Source organism: Mus pahari, chromosome 2 (assembly GCF_900095145.1).
Source record: "Mus pahari chromosome 2, PAHARI_EIJ_v1.1, whole genome shotgun sequence".
NCBI classification, from domain to species: Eukaryota; Metazoa; Chordata; class Mammalia; order Rodentia; family Muridae; genus Mus; species Mus pahari.
The window spans coordinates 105,825,211-105,846,486 of record NC_034591.1 but is presented as its reverse complement, the minus strand read 5'-3'; the positions used below and the strand labels follow the sequence as shown (position 1 = coordinate 105,846,486).

At 54.1% G+C, this 21,276-nt stretch overlaps 2 protein-coding genes across 5 annotated transcripts in view; both read left to right on the top strand.

Moving 5' to 3' along the window:
- Positions 1-12,176, top strand: part of Podxl2 (podocalyxin like 2) — a 30,305-nt gene extending 18,129 nt beyond the window's left edge. For both annotated transcript variants that reach the window (XM_021190451.2, XM_029535615.1), the window contains exons 3-8: positions 4,498-5,297; positions 5,698-5,772; positions 9,127-9,283; positions 9,658-9,719; positions 11,037-11,216; positions 11,757-12,176. In XM_021190451.2, coding sequence (XP_021046110.1) covers positions 4,498-5,297; positions 5,698-5,772; positions 9,127-9,283; positions 9,658-9,719; positions 11,037-11,216; positions 11,757-11,966 — 1,484 coding nt within the window. In that variant the 3' untranslated portion in view covers positions 11,967-12,176. The remainder of the gene's footprint in view (positions 1-4,497; positions 5,298-5,697; positions 5,773-9,126; positions 9,284-9,657; positions 9,720-11,036; positions 11,217-11,756) is intronic.
- A 452-nt stretch (positions 12,177-12,628) lies between these two features.
- On the top strand, positions 12,629-18,812 carry Abtb1 (ankyrin repeat and BTB domain containing 1). Of its 3 annotated transcripts, none has more exons than XM_021190293.2 (12): positions 12,629-12,887; positions 13,745-13,807; positions 13,880-13,935; positions 14,883-15,027; positions 15,164-15,323; positions 15,426-15,471; positions 15,695-15,811; positions 15,899-16,017; positions 16,175-16,273; positions 16,368-16,535; positions 17,939-18,139; positions 18,228-18,786. In XM_021190293.2, exons 1-12 carry the CDS (start codon positions 12,832-12,834, stop codon positions 18,432-18,434), a joined length of 1,437 nt encoding a protein of 478 aa, XP_021045952.1. In that variant the 5' UTR covers positions 12,629-12,831; the 3' UTR covers positions 18,435-18,786. The 3 variants fall into 3 exon arrangements, with proteins under 3 accessions (XP_021045952.1, XP_029391397.1, XP_029391398.1); XM_029535537.1 differs by having other exon boundaries at positions 12,631-12,887; positions 13,745-13,772; positions 18,228-18,812; XM_029535538.1 differs by lacking the exons at positions 12,629-12,887; positions 13,880-13,935 and having other exon boundaries at positions 13,754-13,813; positions 18,228-18,812.
- Positions 18,813-21,276: the final 2,464 nt, after the last annotated feature.

The window sequence follows — 21,276 nt, the reverse complement described above, 5'->3', positions numbered from 1 at the left end:
CATTCCTTACATTATGATGTCAAACAATATCCCACCATAGAGGGTGGGTATGGGATATGTGGACTTCAGGACATTTCCCGGGTTTGAGGACTCCCAGAATTATGGCTCCTGCCTGTATGTCTACAGCAGCTGCTCCTGGGACTCAGGCCCAGCTTAACACCGTCGCTGTGGTCAGAGAAAATAACGGCTGCTCACTCCCCTTCCCGTGTGGATCCTAAGCTGAGTCTGGCTGTTGAATGAAGCGACCGTGAAGTGACTTTAACTCCACAGAACCCAGGCCTCCACTGTAATGGCAAGCGTCACAGTCACACTCGGAGGCCATCCTTTCACTCCGGGCTCTCCAGCTGAGAAGCAAGTCCCCAGCTCTGGGTTCAGAGAGCAGGGTGTCTGGGACCTAGCAAAGAGTTAGATTCAAACTTAAGCCACAAGGTGGCGCTGTAACTTTACAGCATCTTTCCCCAGCAGTTCCAGATGAAAGTCAGGGGAGCCTCTGTGCCTTAAGGACTGCTGGTGTGTATGTGTGTATGTGCGTGCATTCGTGCGTGCGTGTGTGTGTGTGTGTGTGTGTGTGTGTGTGTGTTTGTTCTCGTTCTGGGCCTGCCTCTGTGCCTTAAGGACTGCTGGTGTGTGTGTGTGTGTGTGTGTGTGTGTGTGTGATCATTCTGGGCCTGCCTTGTCTTGTGACTTTGCTTGATCTTGTTGGGGTGGGTCGTCAGGTCTGAGAGACTTCTGTTAGTGGCCCGTACTCTTTGGATGATGTCTTTGGCACAGGCTTCCTGAAAATAGCCCCTTGTCTCCTGGGCAGTCCTATTAGTTAGCTGTGACTGCATCCCGGTGTCATGGGTTCTCCGATGCATCTTAACCTCAAGCAGACTTTTGAAGTTTGGCTTCAGCCAGAGAGGCTGCAGCGGCAACTGTAGTGACTTGAAGCCACCAAGATAATCCTAGCCAGCCTGGGGCAGCAGCAGTTCACAGGCACCGTCTTAGAGGGTGACACGTGCTGTCCACAGCTCTTCCTCTGGCTGTCCTTCACAATTATTTATGTTTTCTTATTTGGTGGGGTCTTTGCAGTGTTAGTGATGGACAGAGAGCCCTGAGCTCCTAGGCAAGCGTCTACACTGTCTCTCCCTCTCCTTCCCCTGATCCCTTTACACTTTGCCATGGGCACCCCCTCATTCAGATCTTCCAGAGCCTCTACTACCTACCCCATAAAGCTCTCATCCTACCATGGGGCTCTGCAAAGCCATTCGATGCCTGTACCAGCCTGGGGAGGAACGGGTTTATTTCTTGCATTTGTATATCGTAGTCCATCCTTAAGGGAAGTCAGGGCATGAACCATGGAGGAAGCTGCTCACTGGCTTGCTTGGCCTGCTTTCTTACACAGCCAGGGACCACAGGCCCAGGGTGGCACTGCTCACAGTGGGGCTGGGCCTTCCCCCATCAATCATCAATCCAGGAAATGCCCCCACAGACACGCCCACGGACACGCCCACGGACACGCCCACAGACATACTCACAGGCACGCCCACAGGGCAGTGAAGGGGGGCAATTTCTCAACTGATGTTTCCTCTCCCCGAATGATTCAATCGGTGTCAGGCTGACAGAGACTGGCCAGCACACTGCCGAATCGGTATCTTAGCTCTCCTGTGACCACAGTCCCATCTGTCCCTCGAATGCCACCAAACACCTGCTAGTGACTGACTCCCTCAGTGATGTCTGTGCTTCCCTATTGTGCTCCAGTGCCCAGTATCATAGAGACTCAGCAGTGATAACCAGTGACTGGTCTCCCTCCACTGCTTCAAATCATGCAGCGCTTGTCTGGAGGGATGGGTCGTCGTGTTACTCGGTCTCTCTGCTTCCACAGCACTCAGACTGATCCCACGCCCCTTCCCACAGTGTACCCTCCTTCCACCACCTCACAAGCTGGGTTGTGAGGTGCTCTTTAACTTCCTAAGAGCCCTCCCCGACTTCAGAGGCAGCACACTCCCTGACTCCCGAAGCTTCCTGTACCCAGCCATTAGCAAGGCCCTGTCTGCAGGTTGACTCTTAGATTTTCCTTTCCTCTCTTTTAGAGGCTGGACCTGTGGGCTGTCCCTTCTCCCTCTCCTCCTCACTGTCTGATTCAGTCCACAGGTCTGTCTCTGTTTCTGTTGGTGTCTCATATATATATATATATATATATATATGCATACATACATACCTGCTTGCTCATCACTCTTTCTTGGGGCTGCTTTCCCCAAATGTCTTGTGAGTCTTGATGGTTCTTTTCTGTTCTACAAAGGTAACACTAGACTGCCTGGTTTCAGGGGTGCTGTGGGTTTCCTCTGTGGACGTGTGGTCCCTGTTCCCTGGATGGGATCGCTGCCTCCTTGTGTGGGGAGCTAGCTACCATCTCTTCAGGCTGTATGCTGTGCAGAAGTGAAGGAGGAAGACCTTAAAGGACCAAGGCTCCACACCTCAAAACACACACATAAGAAAAGGGCAGCTGGGTGTTCTAGCTGCTCTGTATGGCTCACCAGGTTTCCACTGTTGCAAGATCGCTCAGGTTCTAAGTCTTACCTTCTTTGTTGCTATCTTGTTGAGATAGTATCTCAGTCTGTAGCCTAAGCTGGAACTTACTATGTGGCCCAGGCTGGCCTCCGATTCATGGCAGTCCTGCCTGCCTCATGCTAGGATTACAGGAGAGAAACACTATATAAGTCATACTTTTTACTCCAAAGAAACCTTTTTAGTTTTAGTTTTTGTTTGTTTTTTTTTGAGTTTCTTTTGCAATTATTTTTCCAATATCTCTCTAGAGTCCTGTTTTATTTTTGCCAACTGCTTCCTAGACCTGCAGTACCACCTCTATTCTGAGATTTATTGTCATGAAATTCTTCTAGTGTTTCTTGATTTCCAGTGTCTTTTTTTTTTTATCTAGACGACACCTTTAAATAACTCTGAGAATTTATGGATACTAAAACTTTTAGGTCCTTGTATGCATAAAATATTCTAATTTTGCAAATATAATTGAATGATAGTTTAGTTGGGTATAAAGTTCCAACTTCCTGTTCTAAGAATTTAGCTCAGTGGTAGAGCAGTTGCTTATCATGTGTGAAACCTGGAGTTCCTTCTATCACCCCCACCTGGGGGGGAGGGGAAGGAAGGGATGGAGGGAATATACATGTTTGTATGGAACACGGATGCATGTGAAGGCCAGATGTTGACAGTGGGTGTATTCCTGAACTGTTCTCATTGTTTCCTTTTTATCTTTTGAGGTGGGGTCTCTGAATCACTGATGTGGCTAGGCCAAATGGCTACTGAGCACCAGGACTTGACCTGTCTGCCTGCCCAGTCCTGGGATTACTGATGTACATCATCAAACTGGCCTTTAAAAAATGATTTTATAAGTATGTATGTATGTGGGCCACATGTGTGCAGTACCCACAGAGGCCAGAAGAGGGTGATGGACTTTTCTGGAACTTGGAGGCAGTTGTAAGCCATCTGATGTGGGTGTTGGAACTGAACTGCTGTATTCTGGAAGAGCAACCAGGGCTCTTAATTTTTAAGCTGTCTCTTGAGCCTCACATCTGTCTTTATGTGGGTGCTAGAAGCCCAAACACAGGTCCTTGTGGTTAAGTGGCAAGCTTCCTACTTCCTCTCTGCTTCCTGGTCCGTTTTGTTTTGTTTTGTTTTGTTTTGTTTTGTTTTTCAAGACATGGTTTCTCTGTATTGCCCTGGCTGTCCTGAGTTTGTAGACCAGGCTGGCCTCAAACTCAGAAATCCACCTGCCTCTGCCTCCCAAGTGCTGGGATTAAAGGCGTGCGCCACCACGCCCGGCTCTGCTTCCTGGTCCTTAAAGTCATAAACAAGCTGTTGATTACAGCTCCTGTTACCACGGAGATCCTCCCTCCCATGTCCCCCTTGCCATGGTGGCCTATATCCCCTCAAACTGTGAGTCAAAACAAATCTTAAAGTTTCTTCTGGTCAAGTTCTTGGTCACAGCAATGATAAAAGTCACTAATACTTTATTGTAATCAGTCTCCTTCAGTATCATTTTGTTCAGGAGATTTTATATTTGTTTTTATTTTGTATGTGTGTTTTTGCCTGCACATGTCTATGCATCATGTGGATGTAGTGCCCTTGATGGCTAGAAGAAGGTGTGGAGCCTCTGGAACTGGTTGCGAACAGCTATGAGATTTGGGAATGGAACCCTTTGCTCTTAACACCAGGCCACCTCTCCGACCCATAAATAATAAATTAATAATAATAAAATTTATTATTAATAATTAATTATTATTATATTACCATAAGGGAAAATGTGAATGGCCAGCTAGCTCCATGTGCCCTTGTGGGCTGGCTTCATTCTCCTCCCTGGCTTACGTTCCATCCTTCCCCAGTGCTGCCAACCGTCCGGCACCCCTCTGTCTTTCCACTGCACGGGAACACTACTCTTCTTTCATACCAATAAAGTCCGCTCAGTAAGGGTCACCTGACCCATGGCTCTCCATCTCTCCCTAGACTACGTCTTCCCAGACCTGACTGAGAAGGTGGCTTCCATGGAAGACCCAGTCCAGGCTCTGGACCTGCCAAACCTCCCCTCCATCCTGCCCAAGATGGATCTTGCTGAGCCTCCCTGGCATATGCCTCTGGAGGAGGAGGAGGAAGAGGAGGAAGAAGAGGAGGAAGAGGAGGAAAGGGAAGAAGAGGAGAGGGAGAAGGAAGAAGCAGAGGAGGAGGAGGAGGAAGAGCTGCTCCCTGTGAGCGGGTCCCCAGGAGCCACCACACAGGCCCGTGCCCCTTCACCTAGCACCAGCAGCAGCACCAGCAGCCAGAGTCCCGGGGCCACCAGACACAGGCAGGAGGACTCTGGAGACCAGGCCACATCAGGCATGGAAGTGGAGAGCAGTGTGAAACCCACCTTGTCAGTGCCCTCAGTCACCCCAAGTACAGTGGCCCCGGGGGTTCAGAACTATAGCCAGGAGTCTGGGAGCACTCAGTGGCCAACTGGGGGGCTGGGGGTACAGTCTCAGGTTCCCCAGGGAGCTGGTGAGGGGGCCACAGTGGGAGCAGCTGACTTCGATGGCCAGCAGGGGGCATTGCCGTCCTCTTCACTCCCACAAACAATGCCTCCAAGTGGGACTGAGGTCCCCAGTGAGGGTCCCCTTTACCCCAGAATCCCAGACTCTCTCCCACCTGGACCCCAAGACACGGAGTCAACCCCTTCCTCTGCTACCTGGGGACAAGAAGGTCTCAGTGAGCAGTCCCTGGAGGGTCAGGCAGCTGAAGCTCACTCACTGACACCGTGGGACTCTACTCAGGTAAGACAGAGGTGCAGACTGCCCTGGGTGCCTGAAGGCCTGCTGTCCCCTGGGTCCTCGGGATGTCAGCAGCAGTGCAGTGATGGGGGCTCACCACACTTTTCCCACCCCACCTGTCCACACCCATGTGCCCAAGTCATTGTTCATACACACAGGCCGCAGGAGGGAGGGACAGGGTGTTCACAAGTGCGTAGGGCCAAGGCAAAGCCTCAGGATGAGCCAGGCCTCTCATTTCCTTTGTGACACTGTTTAGCCTTATGCACACAGTGTGGGGACCTGACATGGAAGCTCAGGAGGATGTGTTGGCCCTCAGCTCCTGGGAGCTCAGGCTCTCCAGAGGTCTCTCTTAAGGCCCGTGTGCCCTAAGGCCTATATGCCCTGCTTGCTTCCTCCCACACAGGTGATCTGCAAGGACTGGAGCAACCTGGCCGGGAAGAGCTACATCATCCTGAACATGACAGAGAACATAGACTGTGTGAGTGCTGAGCTGGCCCGTGCGGAAAGAAGGGCCAGACGGGCAAAGGGAGGTGCTGCAGTGGGAGCCCTGCCAAAGAGAGGCCAGCCCAGCCCAGCACCTACCACTTAGGGAAAACCAAAATGAGCTCTTTCCTACTTAAAACTCTAGGACTCTTTCCCCTTTGCTTTCTGTAATTTTGCATTTTTTTTTCTTTTTATCCCAGGCTGACCTCAAACATAGTATGTAGCCAAGGATGATTTTGAACTCCTGAACCTCTCGGGGCCTGGTTTTACTCAGTGTCGAGCATCAGACTCAGGGGCTCACACATGCCAGGGAAGCACTTTACCGACCGAGCTGTACTCCAGCTCCTTCTTATTCCACTTAAAGGAACTCTTGTTGTTCCTGTGAGCTACACGCTTCTGATGATACTGAGACCTGTCTGTTGTCTTTAGCATTTTGTGGAGAAAGGATCTTGCTATATTGGCCAGGATGGCTTGGCATTTCTGGGGTCAATCAAAACTTCCGTTCCCACCTTCCAAGCACTGGGAGTACAGTCAAGCATCACTGTTGCCCAACAATATCTTTTTATGTTGTTTCTATGCTGGGTGTAGTGACATGTGCCTGCAACCCCAACATGGTGGCAGATGAGACGGGAATCAGGGTTCAGAGCCAGGTTGAGCCACACAGATGCTATCCCACAAGGATGTCCCCGATCCTAGCTGCTTTATCATCTTGACTTAGGCTTTTTAGAAGCAACATCTGTTAGTGTTTGTTTGTAGCTCTCTAAATAATGGAAACGGTGTGTGTGTGTGTGTGTGTGTGTGTGTGTGTGCCTGAGAGACAAAGACAGAGATACACAGAGCCTTATATAGGTCATATGCTAGGCCATCAATCCCAAGAAGGTCACATCTGAGCCTCCTTCATGTGATTGAGATGGCGTCCTCGTCTTATTCTGTGGCTGTGATAAAACATTGACAGAAAGCAACTTGAGGAAGAACAGACATTTGGCTTACACTTCCAGGTCACAGTCTGTCACTGGGGGAAGTCAGGGCATGATGTAAAGCAGAACCCATGAACGAGCACTGACTGCTGGCCTGCCCTCAGGGTCACACTTAGCTTTTTTATACAGTCCAGGAACATCTGCCCAGGGAAAGGTGCAGGCCACAGTGGCTGGGCCCTCCTGCATCAGTTAATAAGATAATCCCTCACAGGCATGTCTATAGACCAGCCTGTTTAGGAAATTCCTCAACTGAATCTCCTCTCAGATGTCCTAGGTTATGTCAAGCTGACAGTTAAAGCTAGCCTATGACTGTGGCTCCTGACATCATGTCCTTCTTCCTGGGGTGACTAGACTGTTCTACTAGAAGTATGAAGAGTTGTTGTCCGTGTTCTGGAAGCCAAGGCAGGGCAGGGATTGGGTGTCTCCATATAACTAATGTGCTTTCATGAACAGTAGTACTCATTAACTCTGGGGTGCAGGACTGATAACCCCACATATAGTTGTGCTGGACATCTTCATGGTCACAGGCACTCAGTTTTACTCTCGAAAACGTGAACTCCCAGGGCTAGGTTTCATTCCCAGCATGAGGTGTGTCTGTGTGTGGGGGGGGAGAGGGGGTAGAAGATAAAACAGAAAAGAGGAGATGTTTCATCTTCTCCAGGCAGTGAGAGAATTTGCTGCTGGTGTATCCTTTCCCAAGCACTGTATGTAGACGTCTTGTCTCCCATCCAGCAGTTCAATGTTTCCTTTCTGACCTATGTTTGAAGAGACTGGAACAACGTGCATTGAAGGCGGTGGGCCACACAGAGTCCTCATCTTCAGACCAAAAAAAAAGAATAGGGAGGAATGTGCCACTGCTCCCAGAGATGGCTTTATATGATGCAGCTACAGTTTTAGAACTTTGCACTTGAGATCTCCCAGAGTAGTGCAGGCTAGCCAGATTCTCCTGTTTTCTATCTAGGATGTGGGAGACAGGAAGGGAGCCAGCAGAGATCAGCAGGCACAGACACAGGATGATAAAGTGGCAAATGCCAAGCTGACCTTGGAGTCTAGAAGCCAGGGGCATTTGCGTTAGTGCAGAGGGCTGTATTAGCAGCAGGGCTGACCCCGAAGAACAGCTACTGTTCCAGAGTCTGTGACTGAGTGAGTTGAGATGTGAGGTAGCCTACATCTCAGATGGGAAAACTGAGGCTCAGAATGTTGCTGGAGGTCAGAGCTAAGAAATGACAGGATTTGAACTCTGTGCTTTCCCTGTCTAGCGAACTCTGAGTCTGGGAGACTTCGCTACACAGGGAAGGGTGTCATACATGTGGCAGAGCAGCAGGCAGGTCCGCCCTGTCCTCACATCAGTAATACTGACCCCTTGACCCTGGGACTTGGATGTTGGGACAGAACTGCTGACCAGGAAGCTAGAGAGTGTCTAGACCTGAACTGCACACAAGGAGCAAGCCCACCATAAAAGTCAGCCTGGTGGATTTCAGGTTGGCACAACCACCAAGGGGGGATAGGTCCTTATCCTAGGTAGGAACCCAATGAGAATAGCAGTTCATCTGTGCCTCAGGGGTCACAAGGAAGGCATTGGGCTTGCACCCACGGTGGCCTGTTGACATGTCTAGAGAACTGAGGTTGCGGGAGAGGAATCTGGTTGGGACTCTTGAAAGCTAGAGAAGTGGGGACAAAGTTTTACATATACAAGAGAGAGGAGCCACTGAAAAGGAGCCAAGGTCAAAAGGAGCGTCTCTCACAAACAGCAGGCCTGAGCCTGGTGGCGGCAGCAGCTTGGCTTCTCTCTGCTACAGAGTTCCAGTGGAGGGCTGGGTTTGTTTTCTTGTTACATTCTGTAATTATACTTCACATGATCATCTAAACAGTGGGGTAGAGTCTGGGGGGCAAGAAGCCACCGCACCCTACCCCATCCCACCCCACTCCCATGGCCAGTTCCCAGGGTTCTCTGAGTCATCTCTATGGGTTTTCAAGTCCCTTGCTGTAAAGGCATTCCCACCACTCCCCTGAAGCTCAGTGACAGCCACATGGTGGAATGACCAGCAGAGGAGCCTGCTGTTTTCAGCCTCCCTGCTCTCTGGTGGCTGTGGGGATTTAACACTGTCTTTTCCAGCGCTGGACCCCATGATAAGGAGTTGTCATTGTCAGCAGACAGATCCATGTCCCCTCTACCTGACTGACTTTGGGGCAGGCTCACACCTTTACCATGGTACCTAGAGTTGGAAGTGAAGCGACAAGCTGTATCTGCCTGTGCCCTGCTCTCAGCTGGCCCCAGGGCCGACCAAGCTGGCCAGAGGGCCATCTAGGCCTTTGGGATCTGGGATGAGAGCTACCATCCAACCTTGAGCTTGGCTCCTCTGAACCCCTAGGAAGTATTTCGGCGGCACCGGGGACTACGGCTCCTAGCCCTGGTGGAGGAGGTACTGCCACGCCACCGCAGTGGCCACCGTGGGGACTGGCATATCTCTTTGAGCAAGCCCAGTGAGAAGGAGCAGCACCTGCTGATGACCCTTGTAGGAGAGCAGGGTGAGCAGACGGGGGAGGCGTCCCACCACAGGCCTGTAATGGAGCTAGGAGACCCAGCAGGCATGCTAGTGCAGGGCTCTGGGTGGTGTGATTCCTGGGTTCTGGGGATGAGGAGACAGGTATGGGCATCACACTCTATGAGAGTGGGACTCTTGGGCTGCAGAGGTGACTTCTAGAATCATGCCTTTCATAGTTTCCCAGGGGGTCAACTCAATGGGAAGCAGGCCAGCAGGGGACATACATGGGCCCTGAGGTTCCCTGTGATTAGAAGCACAAGGGCAGCAGAGGCGGCTCAGGCAGCCTGCCATAGAAGGGTTGGGTGGTGTGGAGACACCTCAGGGTGCTGTGGTGATGATGGCGTTTTTTTCCTCCAGGCGTCGTACCCACTCAAGATGTCCTTTCCATGCTCAGTGGCATTCGCAGGAGTCTGGAGGAGGTAAGTGAGTAGGGACTTGACCTGGCAGCCACTGCAGCATCTTCTACCATCCTTGACCCTCAAAAAGTGCCTGGAAGAATTTACCGCCTGTTTCAGAACAGGGGTGTGTCTCAGGGCTCTGGCCATCCCCAGACACAAAGAACATGTGCAGGGTACCACCCAGGCAAAAGGACTGCACATACCCCAGGCCACAGTGAGTGATCGGCCATCAAAGAGGGAATTAAGTAGGATGGTGTCTGAAGTACCCTGAAGAACAAGGTAGAGGGGAAATGAGAGAGGCCCCGCCTTCTGGCCCCTGCTGGGCTATGGAACACAAAGCTGGGCGTCCAGATAGCCCAGAGCTACCAGGGGCCTTGCCTGAGACCACCCAGGTAGCAAGAACCAAGCCTGCCCGAGGGAAAGCTGCTGAGCTGCCTGAATGACTCCCCAAGCTCACGTGGTGGAACTTTGAATCTCCAGCAGGAGCCAGACCACAGTGCCACCTCTAACTGTGGAGGCCGTTTCCAGTTCCGGCATACCCCACCCCTCAGGTTCCCCTGCAAAAGCATTGGTAGGGGCGGGGTCTGTCTTGTTCCCCCTCCACCAGGTTCTTTATGATCTCCAAATCTGGGCTCAGGAACTCAGATGGACAGTGGACACCTGCGAGGGTTCCACACAATGCAGGGAGGAGCTGAAGCCCAGCCCCTGCTCCAGAGCTCAGTGATGGCACTCACCTTCCTTGTCTCCCTCCCTTCACCTGAAGCTGGACCGTAGGGAGCTTTCCCACTGGGAGCAGCCACCAGTAGGGAGGCACATGCCGCCTGTCATCTTACCACTGGGGAAGGGAAGAAGCTGGAGACCCCAGCTGTGGGCTGCAGTTGGCATCCCCACAGAGGCCCCAGGGATGCGGGGGGGGGGGCCTAGCATGGATGGCCAGGGTGACATTACCTTACCCCTAAAGAGGAAGCTTGCTTCAGGCCTCTGACTTTGGTGAACTCAAGTCTCCCAGATGCCATGTTGCTTTGCAAAACTGATGGGGACAGGTGTGGGGCCCCTATCTGTTTGGGCTGTGACTGTCATCACGTCTCAGTGCTGGGCAGGGCCAGAGCCGGTACATTCAGAGTTGGGTTGGCGCAGAATCACAGTGAGGAGGTGAGGGGGCCGAGAATGTGGCCACTGGGAGAGGCTTGGAAGTGTTCTTAGATGAACCAATAGGGACAGAATGGTATGCCCCTCAACACAGGTCCAGGCCCCAGGGCTGTCAGGGGCTCTAACTCACCCTTGGAATGTTAGCCCTTAGGACTTTCCTGATGTCTGGTCCCATACCCCTACCCTCAGATTGGCATCCAGAACTACTCCACCACCAGCAGTTGCCAGGCACGGGCCACCCAGGTGCGCAGTGACTATGGGACGCTCTTTGTAGTGCTGGTGATCATTGGTGTCATCTGCTTCATCATCATTGTGCTTGGCCTACTCTATAATTGTTGGCAGCGCCGGATGCCCAAGCTCAAACACGTGGTGAGTAGGCCAGGGAGGGCTTGGGACCTTAGGGCAGAGTGTGGCTAGCTAGTATCAGCCAGTGCTGCCCAGCAGCCTCACCTAGAAACCTGTACCAACTCAGCTGTGCTCAGTGCCAGGCTGGGGCCCGCTATCTACCTCTCTGAGCCTCGTACTCCGTCTTTGAGGAGATAATAGTGAGGGGGAGTAAGTCTCCCCAAGGGATCCCTCCTCTTCTCCAGCTCTTCCTAACCCCAGTGCCCCATTCTGCAAGGCTTGAGAGCAACTACTCCCCTCTAGTCCTAGCAGCCAAGGGCTCCTGCAACCTGCACACCAGAAAGGGGGCAGGCCCTGCTCATTCTGCCCTAGCTCGCGTGCTTTGAGGGGCTGTCTCGTGTATTATGCGCTGTTGGAAGGGACCCAAGGGGGTTTACAGGGTTTACCGTGCAGAGGTTTAGGTTTGAGCTGCAGACACTTGTATCCTGGGCCCCAAGGGAGTACCCTGGGGGCTTCGCGTGGCCAACCACTGTGCGCGCCTAGCGCTCTCTCCTGCTGCTGCAGTCGCACGGTGAGGAGCTGCGCTTCGTGGAGAACGGCTGCCACGACAATCCCACGCTGGACGTGGCCAGCGACAGCCAGTCGGAGATGCAGGAGAAGCAGCCCAGCCTGAACGGTGGGGCCATCAACGGCCCGAGCAGCTGGAGCGCGCTCATGGGCAGCAAACGCGACCCTGAGGACTCGGACGTGTTCGAGGAGGACACTCACCTGTGAGCGCCGGGCCACGGGCGCGAGACTGCCCGACGCCACGGCCCCGCGCCCCTCCCGGCCCTCCACGCGGGCCACTATGCTTCCCCACCGCAGCAGGCGACCGCGGCGCAGCTCCCACCCCGCCCCGCCCGGCCCCGAGCGCTTGCCCGAGGCCAGCGCGCTCCCCGCGCCCGGACTCCATTAAAGCCGACAAGACGCGCGGGCCGCTCCGCCTCCACGCGTGTTTTTTGCCTCCGGAGGGCTGCACTCCGGGCAGTGGGTGGGACGGGTCTGGAGGAGTAGGTGGGGCACGGGGAGGCTGGGTGGGCGGGGCCAAGGACGGGTGGGCTGGGAATTCTCTAGAGTTTGTGGGCGTGGTTAGGGAATATGTGGGTTGAGCCTGAAGTAGGCTGGGAAAGGTCCTGGTGGGCGAGGCCTCGGCCTGATGGGCGGGACCTGAACCGAGCAAGACTCAGGATTGAGGCGATGTTTTCAGAACGGAGCCCACGTAATGTGGGCGGGGCCTGCAGCGGACTGCTCTTCCGGTGAAGCTTTGAGAGGGCAGGGTCTTGGTAGTGAGCTAGTCTTCGGGCGAGTGGGAGGAACCTGGGGGAATTGTCCTCTAGAGGGGTGGGCGGGGTGAAGGCTAGAAGTCCGGAGAGGCTAAGTGGGCGTGGTTAAGGTTACTGGGTGCGGCCTTGGGGAGCGGCCTTCTGGATGCGAGGGCGGGGTTCGGGCCGGACGGTCCTCCGGGCGGCAGGCGCCGCTGCGGAGCCGCAGGCGGGCATAGCTAGGCCGGGCCTCGAGGGGCGGGGCGGTGAGTGTTTACATCCGGCCCGGCTCAGACAACTCCCGAGGTCGCTCAGCCGGGGGTCCAGCCTCTTTCGCCATGGACACCAGCGACCTGTTTGCCAGCTGCAGGAAGGGGGACGTGGGCCGTGTGCGGTGAGGACCTGAAGTGCAGGAGGCGGGCAGGCGTCCGCCGGGCTTATCCGGCACGGGTGTGCGGTCGGGCGCCTTGGGGCTCCCGAAGCTGACCGAGTCCAGAGAGATCGGGCTCTAGGTCCCTTACTTAACTCGGTGCAGGGAAACGACTCATCTCCGTGGAGGTTCCAAGAGACGCAGGCGCTGCTGGTGCAGCCAGTTACGAGCCTGGCGCCGAGACCGTGGTCTCCGTGGGCAGGCAGGGAAGAGAAGGATCCTGGCCCTTTTCTTTGATAGACTTCTTTCTCCCAAGGCCCTTCCTTCCAGATCCCCTGGTCCTCAACAGAAGTGTCCAGGCTGCAGCCTTCTCCGACACCAGATGCCACCTCAGAGTTAATGATCCGTCCCTCAATTTGAGTGTAACTCTGAGAGCCCGGGGCTTGCCCTGATAGCTTCCTTGGGCTGCCATGTTCCAGTGGTCGCTTTCTGGTTCATGACCTCTTCTCTTCAACATCTTATCAATTGTTATTTCCACTTCTTCCATAGATCTGTTCTGCCCCCCCCCCATTGCCTGCATCAGCTTTCTTCTGACTTCCCTTCCATTGGCCCCCCAGGCTGAATTAGGGGCCCCATCACCTTCTCTCTCCCAGATATTACAAGATCAAATTCTCAGCCTTCTGAACCTGGGGATTGGCCTCTGTCCCTGAAGCCATCACCCAACTCACAGTTGCAGACCCTTGCTGACCTGTGTAGTCCCAGGCCTTGCCCTTCTCAGAGGCATTCCCTAGCCCAGAGAGATGTGGCCTCCTTCCCCTTCCTGGTTGTCTCTCTCCCAGATGAGAAGCAATTCTGACCCAGGCTTTGAACTTCCTGCCCAGGTACCTGCTGGAGCAGCGAGACGTGGAGGTGAACGTGCGGGATAAGTGGGACAGCACCCCTTTGTGAGTGTGAGTGGTGGGGTAGCTGGGTGGGCAGGGTGGGCCTACCCTACTGACAGCTTCCCCCTCTCCTAGGTACTATGCCTGCCTCTGTGGGCATGAGGAGTTGGTGCGCTACCTGTTGGCTAATGGTGAGAGAGGGTCAGGCTCCATGTTTGTATGCACCCTTGATTTCTTGTTAACTCCCTAAAGTCAACAAATAGTACTCTCTAACCGTCTATCCACTTTCTCACGCTACCCTTGACGCCCAGGCCAGTTCTGGGGCTGTCTCCTGTACTGTACCACTATTGGTCTGCTAAACTGACTCTCTGATCTCCATATTTGCAGGCAGGAGGCTCTTTCCACAGCAGAGCTGATGGGAGTGTTTGGGATAAAAGCATGTGGGCATGGTGGCTTACACCTATAATTCAATTATTGGGAGAGAGAAAAGTCGAGACGGGGATTATCTTAAGTTCAAAGCTAGTCAGGGCTACATTGTGAGACACACTCTTAAACCCTCTGGCTTTGCCTTCCTTGGGTCTCCCACCTGCTGGCTGTTCATCAACACTCAGGCCCTTAGTGCCCCACTAGACCCACCCATCTCCTACCTCAGGGTCTTCTCAGTTGTACTTCCTGCTTAGACTGGAGTTCCTTCCTAGATCTGTGCATCTCCCACTTCTTTCAAGTCCCTGTACTTAGCCACCTCACTGGCCTTCACAGCCTCCCCATGTGGCAGCCACCGCCATAGTCAGTCACCCTTGGTGCTGTTTTGTAATAATGGCGGCTGTCACATAATAAACTACTCATGTGCTCCACTAGGTTCCATTGGGGCAGGGATCTGCTAGTCACCAAGATGGCTGTTTACAGGGCCAACCGCTCAGTCTGGCCTTAGCTGCATATAGTCCCATATTTACATATGTATTCATGAGTATGCCTACATCTGCACAGATTGTATGCCCTGGCCTTCCCTAGGACCGAAGGGTTGCCTGGGCCACCGTGGCAAGGAAGGGCCTCTAGGGCTTCTGGGGAGCTGGGGAGGCCAGAGATCTCCCCAGACTAAGTGTTCCCTTGACTCTGACTGATGAGCATTGCTTCGTAGGAGCCCGTTGTGAGGCCAACACCTTTGATGGAGAGCGGTGTCTCTACGGAGCGCTAAGTGACCCCATTCGCCGTGCACTGAGAGACTACAAACAGGTCACTGCGTCCTGCAGGAGGCGGGATTACTATGACGATTTCCTGCAGCGGTGAGCTGGGGGTGGAGCTTGCAGCACTGATGGGGTTGCTGGGCACTCTCAGTGGGTTCGGGTGGGTGGGTGTGCTGAGCGGTCTTGGTGCACCAGCAGTTGCCTGGATGATGTAACCTTTCTTGGCTTTTCCCAGGCTTCTGGAACAGGGCATCCACAGCGATGTGGTCTTTGTGGTACACGGAAAGCCGTTCAGGGCCCATCGCTGTATCCTCGGTGCTCGCAGTACATACTTCGCCAACATGCTGGACACCAAGTGGAAGGGCAAGAGCGTCGTGGTTCTCAGGCACCCCCTGGTGCGTCCATCTGCCTCAGGAGAAAGTGCCAGCTTCTGGGAGAGCAGTTAGTCCATGCTGGATGGTAGCCGCCTCTGACCTTCCCTTCTACTCTGCCTGCAGATCAACCCGGTGGCCTTTGGGGCTCTACTGCAGTACCTGTATACAGGTGACCGACCGACCCCGTGGGCTGGGACAGCAGCATACCCAGGGTGGCCCAGAGCTGAGGTCACCTTTGGGGAGGAGGAGTGTGCCCAGCATGACTTAGCCTGTTTGGAGAGGACAGGTCCCATCTACAAACTGAGCAGGTCTTAGGTCCTTCTGTATGAGGAAACCAAGGTATTGAGTAGGAGTCACTCTCAGGTCCTGACTCAGCCTCCTCAATTCCCCAGGCCGCTTGGACATCGGTGTGGAGCACGTGAGTGACTGTGAGCGCCTGGCCAAGCAGTGCCAGCTGTGGGACCTGCTGGACGACCTGGAGGCTAAATGCGAGAAGGTGTCTGAATTTGGTGTGTATGTGGTCTCAGTCCAAGGTCTTAGGTTCCAGCCTATAGTGCTGGTCCACCTCTTTAAGTCCCTACTGTCCTTTCCCCCAGTGGCTTCCAAGCCTGGCACGTGTGTGAAGGTGCTGACGATTGAGCCTCCTCCAGCAGATCCCCGGCTACGGGCAGATATGGCTCTGCTGGCTGACTGTGCCCTGCCACCTGAGCTGCGGGTACTGAAGGGCATGCCGGCTTGGTGGGCCGGAGGGGTGGCTCGGGATGGGGCTGTGAGGGGCAGGTTCCACAGAACTGGGTTCCCCTCCTAGGCCAACCTAGAAGCTACTTCCCTTTCATGAACGGCTTTGCTGAGTGGTCCCTTTCCTATACCAGGGTGACCTTGGAGAGCTGCCCTTCCCATGTCCCGATGGCTTCAGCAGCTGCCCCGATATCTGCTTCCGAGTGGCAGACTCCAGCTTCCTCTGCCACAAGGTACCTGTCCTGCCCCTGGCCACGCTGCTCAAGTCCTGGGCTAGCCCCCTGGGGCAGATTCGAGCCCTGGTCCTTTGTGACCTTGCTTCCTCAGGCTTTCTTCTGTGGCCGCAGTGACTACTTCCGGGCCCTTCTGGATGACCACTTTCAAGAGAGCGAGGAGCCCGCAGCCTCTGGAGATCCCCCAGTTGTCACCCTGCATGGCATCTCCCCGGACATCTTCATTCACGTGCTGTACTATGTATATAGTGACCATACTGAGGTGAAGTGTGGCATCCAGGGGGAGGGCAGTGGTGAACGAGTCCCTGGGCTGTCAGTTGTAGGGTTGTCACAGTCCTTGGGTTATTCCTGCACTTAGCCGTCCCAGAGTTCCTGAGTCAGGCCTGTGGTGGCTTTAGACGGTGCCAAAGGTTCTCTCTGTTGGTATGTGTGTGTGGTAGTGCAGCGGGGCACTATACAGGAGAGAAGTGTGTTTTCCATTGGGTCTGAGGGGTGAGGTGGTTTGCTGGGGTCCCAGGTGTCCCTTTGTCTGGCTTCTCTAGGGCATTGCCACAAATCTCCCCTAGGAAGGTAATGTTTTAAGGCTGGTGGGCCATATGGTATCGTTGGGGCTCCATCTCCAGGGAAAGTCTTTGTAGAAATGGTGACCCTGACCCCCAGGCTGTGGCTCCCCCATCTTCTTTGTTCTCTGCTGCTGAGATGGAACCGCAGGAATCTGTGTTCCTACACCATTTTCTAATGACCCCAGTCCTGGCCATCTGGCCCACGAGCCTGCCCCCTCTGTATTAGGCTTTGTCACTGGCCTTCCTTCTGTCACTTTCCCTCACTTCCTTTCTCATGGCCTGCCACTCACTCTGTGGTTGAGTTTGAAATCCTGTGTCACAAGCTCTCCCCGGAAGAAGCTTGGTACCCCAAGAACATTTTTAATAGCTCAGAGTGGGGATTGGCCTCTGAACATGGTCTAATGGTAGATTAGTCTCTTAGGAGCTGGGTGATCTTAGGCAGGTTACATCCCTACTCTGTGTTTCAGTGTATCCCCCCAGAAGATGGAGAATAAGTATGTTTCCTTGAGTCTTGTGCATATGACCAAATGACCAGACAATAGTTAGGTGGCAGATGACAGCCAGAAGAGTAGTGGCATAGTCCCTCTATGTCCCCCCCCCCCCGCTCAGTCCCTAGGTCACCCAAGGTCAGGCTGAAGCTGGACCCTTGATCTTAGCCAAGGCCTAGCAGTCTCCTCCTCAGAACTGTGTGGCCTTTCACAGTGGAAGGAGCCATTTCCAAGCTGTGGGCTGGAATAGAAACCTCCAGCTCACTTTACTTTCTTTCAAGTCTTTCAAGGCTGGCATGAATATCTCTACTCTACAGATGAGGGGACTGAGATACAGAGGTGACGGGACTTGCCTGGGACCCCACAGCTAGATGGGGAGAGCTCAGGTCTATGCCTGAGCCCACACTGCTTTTCCTGGAAAGGCCTGTAGCCCTAAGCACTGGCCTGAGGCACGGGACCTCCCTCCCCTGAGCTGCTTCTGCCCCTTGCACTCTCAAAGACCTGGGCCAGGCTCCAGAGATGGGAGTCTCTTGTGTTTCCACTGGGGTTTCCTCCCTGCACCCTGGGAGCCCTTGATGATCCCTGGTGTCCTGTTGTCCCTTTTCGTGTCACAGCTGCCCCCTGAGCTGGCCTATGATGTGCTGAGTGTGGCTGACATGTACCTTCTGCCTGGCCTGAAGCGGCTGTGCGGCCGCAGCCTGGCCCAGCTGCTGGAGGAGGACAGTGTGGTGGGTGTTTGGCGCATAGCCAAGATGTTCCGGCTGGCCCGGCTGGAGGACCAGTGTACTGAGTATATGGCCAAGGTCATAGAGAAGGTGGGCAGGGGTGCAGAGAGGGGAGCCTGAGAGGGTGGAATGCAGCCTGTGCTGGGATGCAGCCTATACTGAGCCTACTTCTCTGCAGCTGGTAGAGCGGGAGGACTTCGTGGAGGCCGTGCGGGAAGAGGCAGCAGCTGTAGCAGCCCGGCAGGAGACAGACTCCATCCCGCTTGTCGATGACATCCGCTTCCATGTGGCCAGCACGGTCCAGACGTACAGTGCTATTGAAGAGGCACAGCAGCGACTGCGGGCACTCGAGGACCTGCTCGTGTCCATTGGCTTGGACTGCTGAGTCCTTCCGTGGACAGGGCAGCCATGGTGACAGGCATGCGCAGTGTGTGCACGCGGCAAGATGGCATTACAATGGGTAGAGGGGACTCATTGGGCTCCTAGGGACCTCACAGGATGTCCTTGGGATGAGCCTCCTCCTCCAGTGCACAAGGAAGCCCCAAGATTTGGGGCAGGCACCACTCAGGGAAAACTGGGGTACGGTAGGCTTTGAACTTAGTCCCCATCTCCTCTAGCGCCCTACCTGCTCCCTCCTGGTTCTCACCCAGCCCTAGCTTGCTCCGGCTATTTCCACATACAGGGCTGGACAGGCCGTAGGGGATGTGTGGCAATAAAGCTTGAATTCGCTCTGGGGACCTGAGCCTGTGTTGGGGTGCAGCTTGGGGGAGGGGCAGGCTTTGGGAAGTGGAGCTGGTGAAGAGGAAGCTGGGGACTGTGGATAGGGGACTTGGGCATCCTTATCAGGACACTCCATGGAGCGTGACCCAGAGGCTCGGAGAGGAGGTCCTCTGTACCCCTGCCACTTAACCACACCCGGTGTGACTCCATGGCCTGACTACAGAGACGCAGACATTAGAGGACTATGGTATTCCCTGGATGCCTCAGGCCTATGGACCACACCCCTCCCCCACATTTCCATAGACCTTTGCTTTGTACCCAGTGCTAGACAGCTGTCAGTCTGCTTGTTGTCCTACAGTGCCATAGATCTCCCCACCTTTGTGTTTGTCATGTCCCAGAACTTTCTAGATTATTTTCCTCTTCCTCGCCAGGGCATTTCCATTTGTTTTGCTCTTGTGTGTTGGTCTTTTGGGGAAAGACCTGAAGCTGCCAGCTAGGACAGGTGGCCTTGAGTCGGTTGCTGGCAGAGGGTTGCAAAGGTGGAAGGCTGTTTGCCCCTGAGCCCACCACAAACAGGGGAAGCCAAGATGGGAGGTGGAGTCTCACTGGCTCTGCTTTTGTACCCGTTCCTACCTGTCTGAGTTCCAAACTTGGGGACGAGCATTTAAATGTGTGGTCATCTGAGAAGGCTTAGGGCCACATCTGGTTTGCGGTGAGCCAGGGTGTTTGTGAAGCTACCTGGGGGGAGGTGCCAGCCAAGCGGGGTGTGACAGTGACTTGCATCTTTAGGCTTGTATTTTGAAACCACAGGGACAGGGAGGATGGGGACGCAGGCCACACACAGCCCAGGATGTGTGGACTTCAACTTCAGGAGGTAAAGGGAAAAGTTTCAAGTTACCGTGCATTTCTTCCCATGTGTGATTAATTATTAAATCAAGTCCATCTTCTGTATAGAAGTTATTTGAAGTCGGGATGTTTCCATCTCTCATCAGACATTAGTAATACAAGCAAAGGAATTTTCAGTGCCCCGGAATCCATATTCTCCACCAGGTTCATCTATGCGGCAGCAATCAGGTTGGTCCCCAAGGAGCCAGGCCATGGGTCAGAGTGGACATGAGTTCCCCGAACACCATGCATGTGCCCAGTTCCCCATCTTAGTATGAGGCAGAAACCCTCCTGAGTACTGCCAGTAAGAAACACCAACCTTGTTTCTGGTTGGGCAATGGAGTCCTTCCTGCTCTGCCCAGATGGTGGTTGTGAGCAGGTGGGATGCTCTCCACTGATGGCTGCCCCAGAGGCTGTGGAGAGCTGGGATCTGGGTGCTTCGGGCTGCAGAAATTTGAGATTTGGGGCTCCAGGTGACCAGGCTGGGGATTCATCACTCTGGGCTTTAGCTCACAGTGGCCTGGGTGGCATGTAGGTCCTACTAGTGTGGCTGCCCATCAGCTAGCCGACCCCTTTGCTCTGAGTCTTTACAGTTAGAAGCCGTAGGGAAGGAGACACATCTAGTGTCGTCGATCTTGACTGTTACTCTTCAGTGTTTGGTGGTGGCATCAGGTGGTGCCCAGTATCCCTGCAGGCCTTGGCTCTCAGGTCCTGGAACCCTGTAAGCGGCACATCGTGTGTGCACCTTAGAAATCTGACTCCTCAGCTGTTGGCAGCAGCCAGGGTCCCATTCCTGTGTAGCCTGGCAAGAATGGAGTCTTCAGTCTTTAACAATGGCTTTGGTTCAATGTTTGGGACTCTTGGCCTTGCAGACCGTTCTCAGAGACTCTTTCAGTGACCGGGCAGGGCCCATAGTGCCTCTTCCCTGGTTCCTTTCAGGCTTAGTTGTGTCTCAGTCTCCACTCTCCATAGTCTGCACTTGCTGCTCCCATTCCTGCCCTGGCTGCTCTCAAACTGGTCAGCTGCTCCTTTGTCTCTGCCCCTTCTGCAACTCAGCCTGTGACAGCTCACCTGCCACGGATGCTTCTGCCCTCATGTTCCGCTCAACCCGTACCACTGATGGTAGACAAGAACAGACCACTTTAAAGAAGATGTTTCCTGGGACTAATGCTATGCCAGCAGGGGAGGGGAGCGCAGGAGGGCATCTCCCTGCTACTTATGCATGGAGGCCTGAACAGCTTGCTTATAGACAGCTTGAGAAAAGCTGTTTGGGCCAAGCATAGCCTTGCCTCTTAGCACAAGCCAGAGTCTGCCAGACCACCCGGGGGTGTGCTCTCCTCCGGCTTAGGTGGAAACGGTGCACTGAGGCTGTGCCTCCAGCCGCTGGGACAGTCAGATGTGCCTGACTGAGAGGATACTTGTGTAGTTTCCTTAAGGTGTCTGTGGAATGTGTCAGATGGCTGGTGCTGACAAGGTAGTGGAGTTGACAGTTCTTTTGTTCAGAGCAGCCAAGCATACTTCAAAAGCAAACTAGCTAGTTAGGGTGACACATTGCTCCTATCTCAGAGTCTTTAGGTTATTTATAGGAAAACGAATATCTTAACACTAATAGTAGTTGGGTT

What these genes read in the sequence shown, in the direction of transcription:
- Abtb1 (XM_021190293.2), top strand. Translation starts at nt 12,832, where the DNA reads ATGGACACCAGCGACCTGTTTGCCAGCTGCAGGAAGGGGGACGTGGGC. An exon ending in TGGTTCTCAGGCACCCCCTG is followed by an intron (nt 15,324 to 15,425) that starts GTGCGTCCATCT and finishes CTCTGCCTGCAG; the next exon opens with ATCAACCCGGTGGCCTTTGG. An exon ending in CCAGCTTCCTCTGCCACAAG is followed by an intron (nt 16,274 to 16,367) that starts GTACCTGTCCTG and finishes TTGCTTCCTCAG; the next exon opens with GCTTTCTTCTGTGGCCGCAG.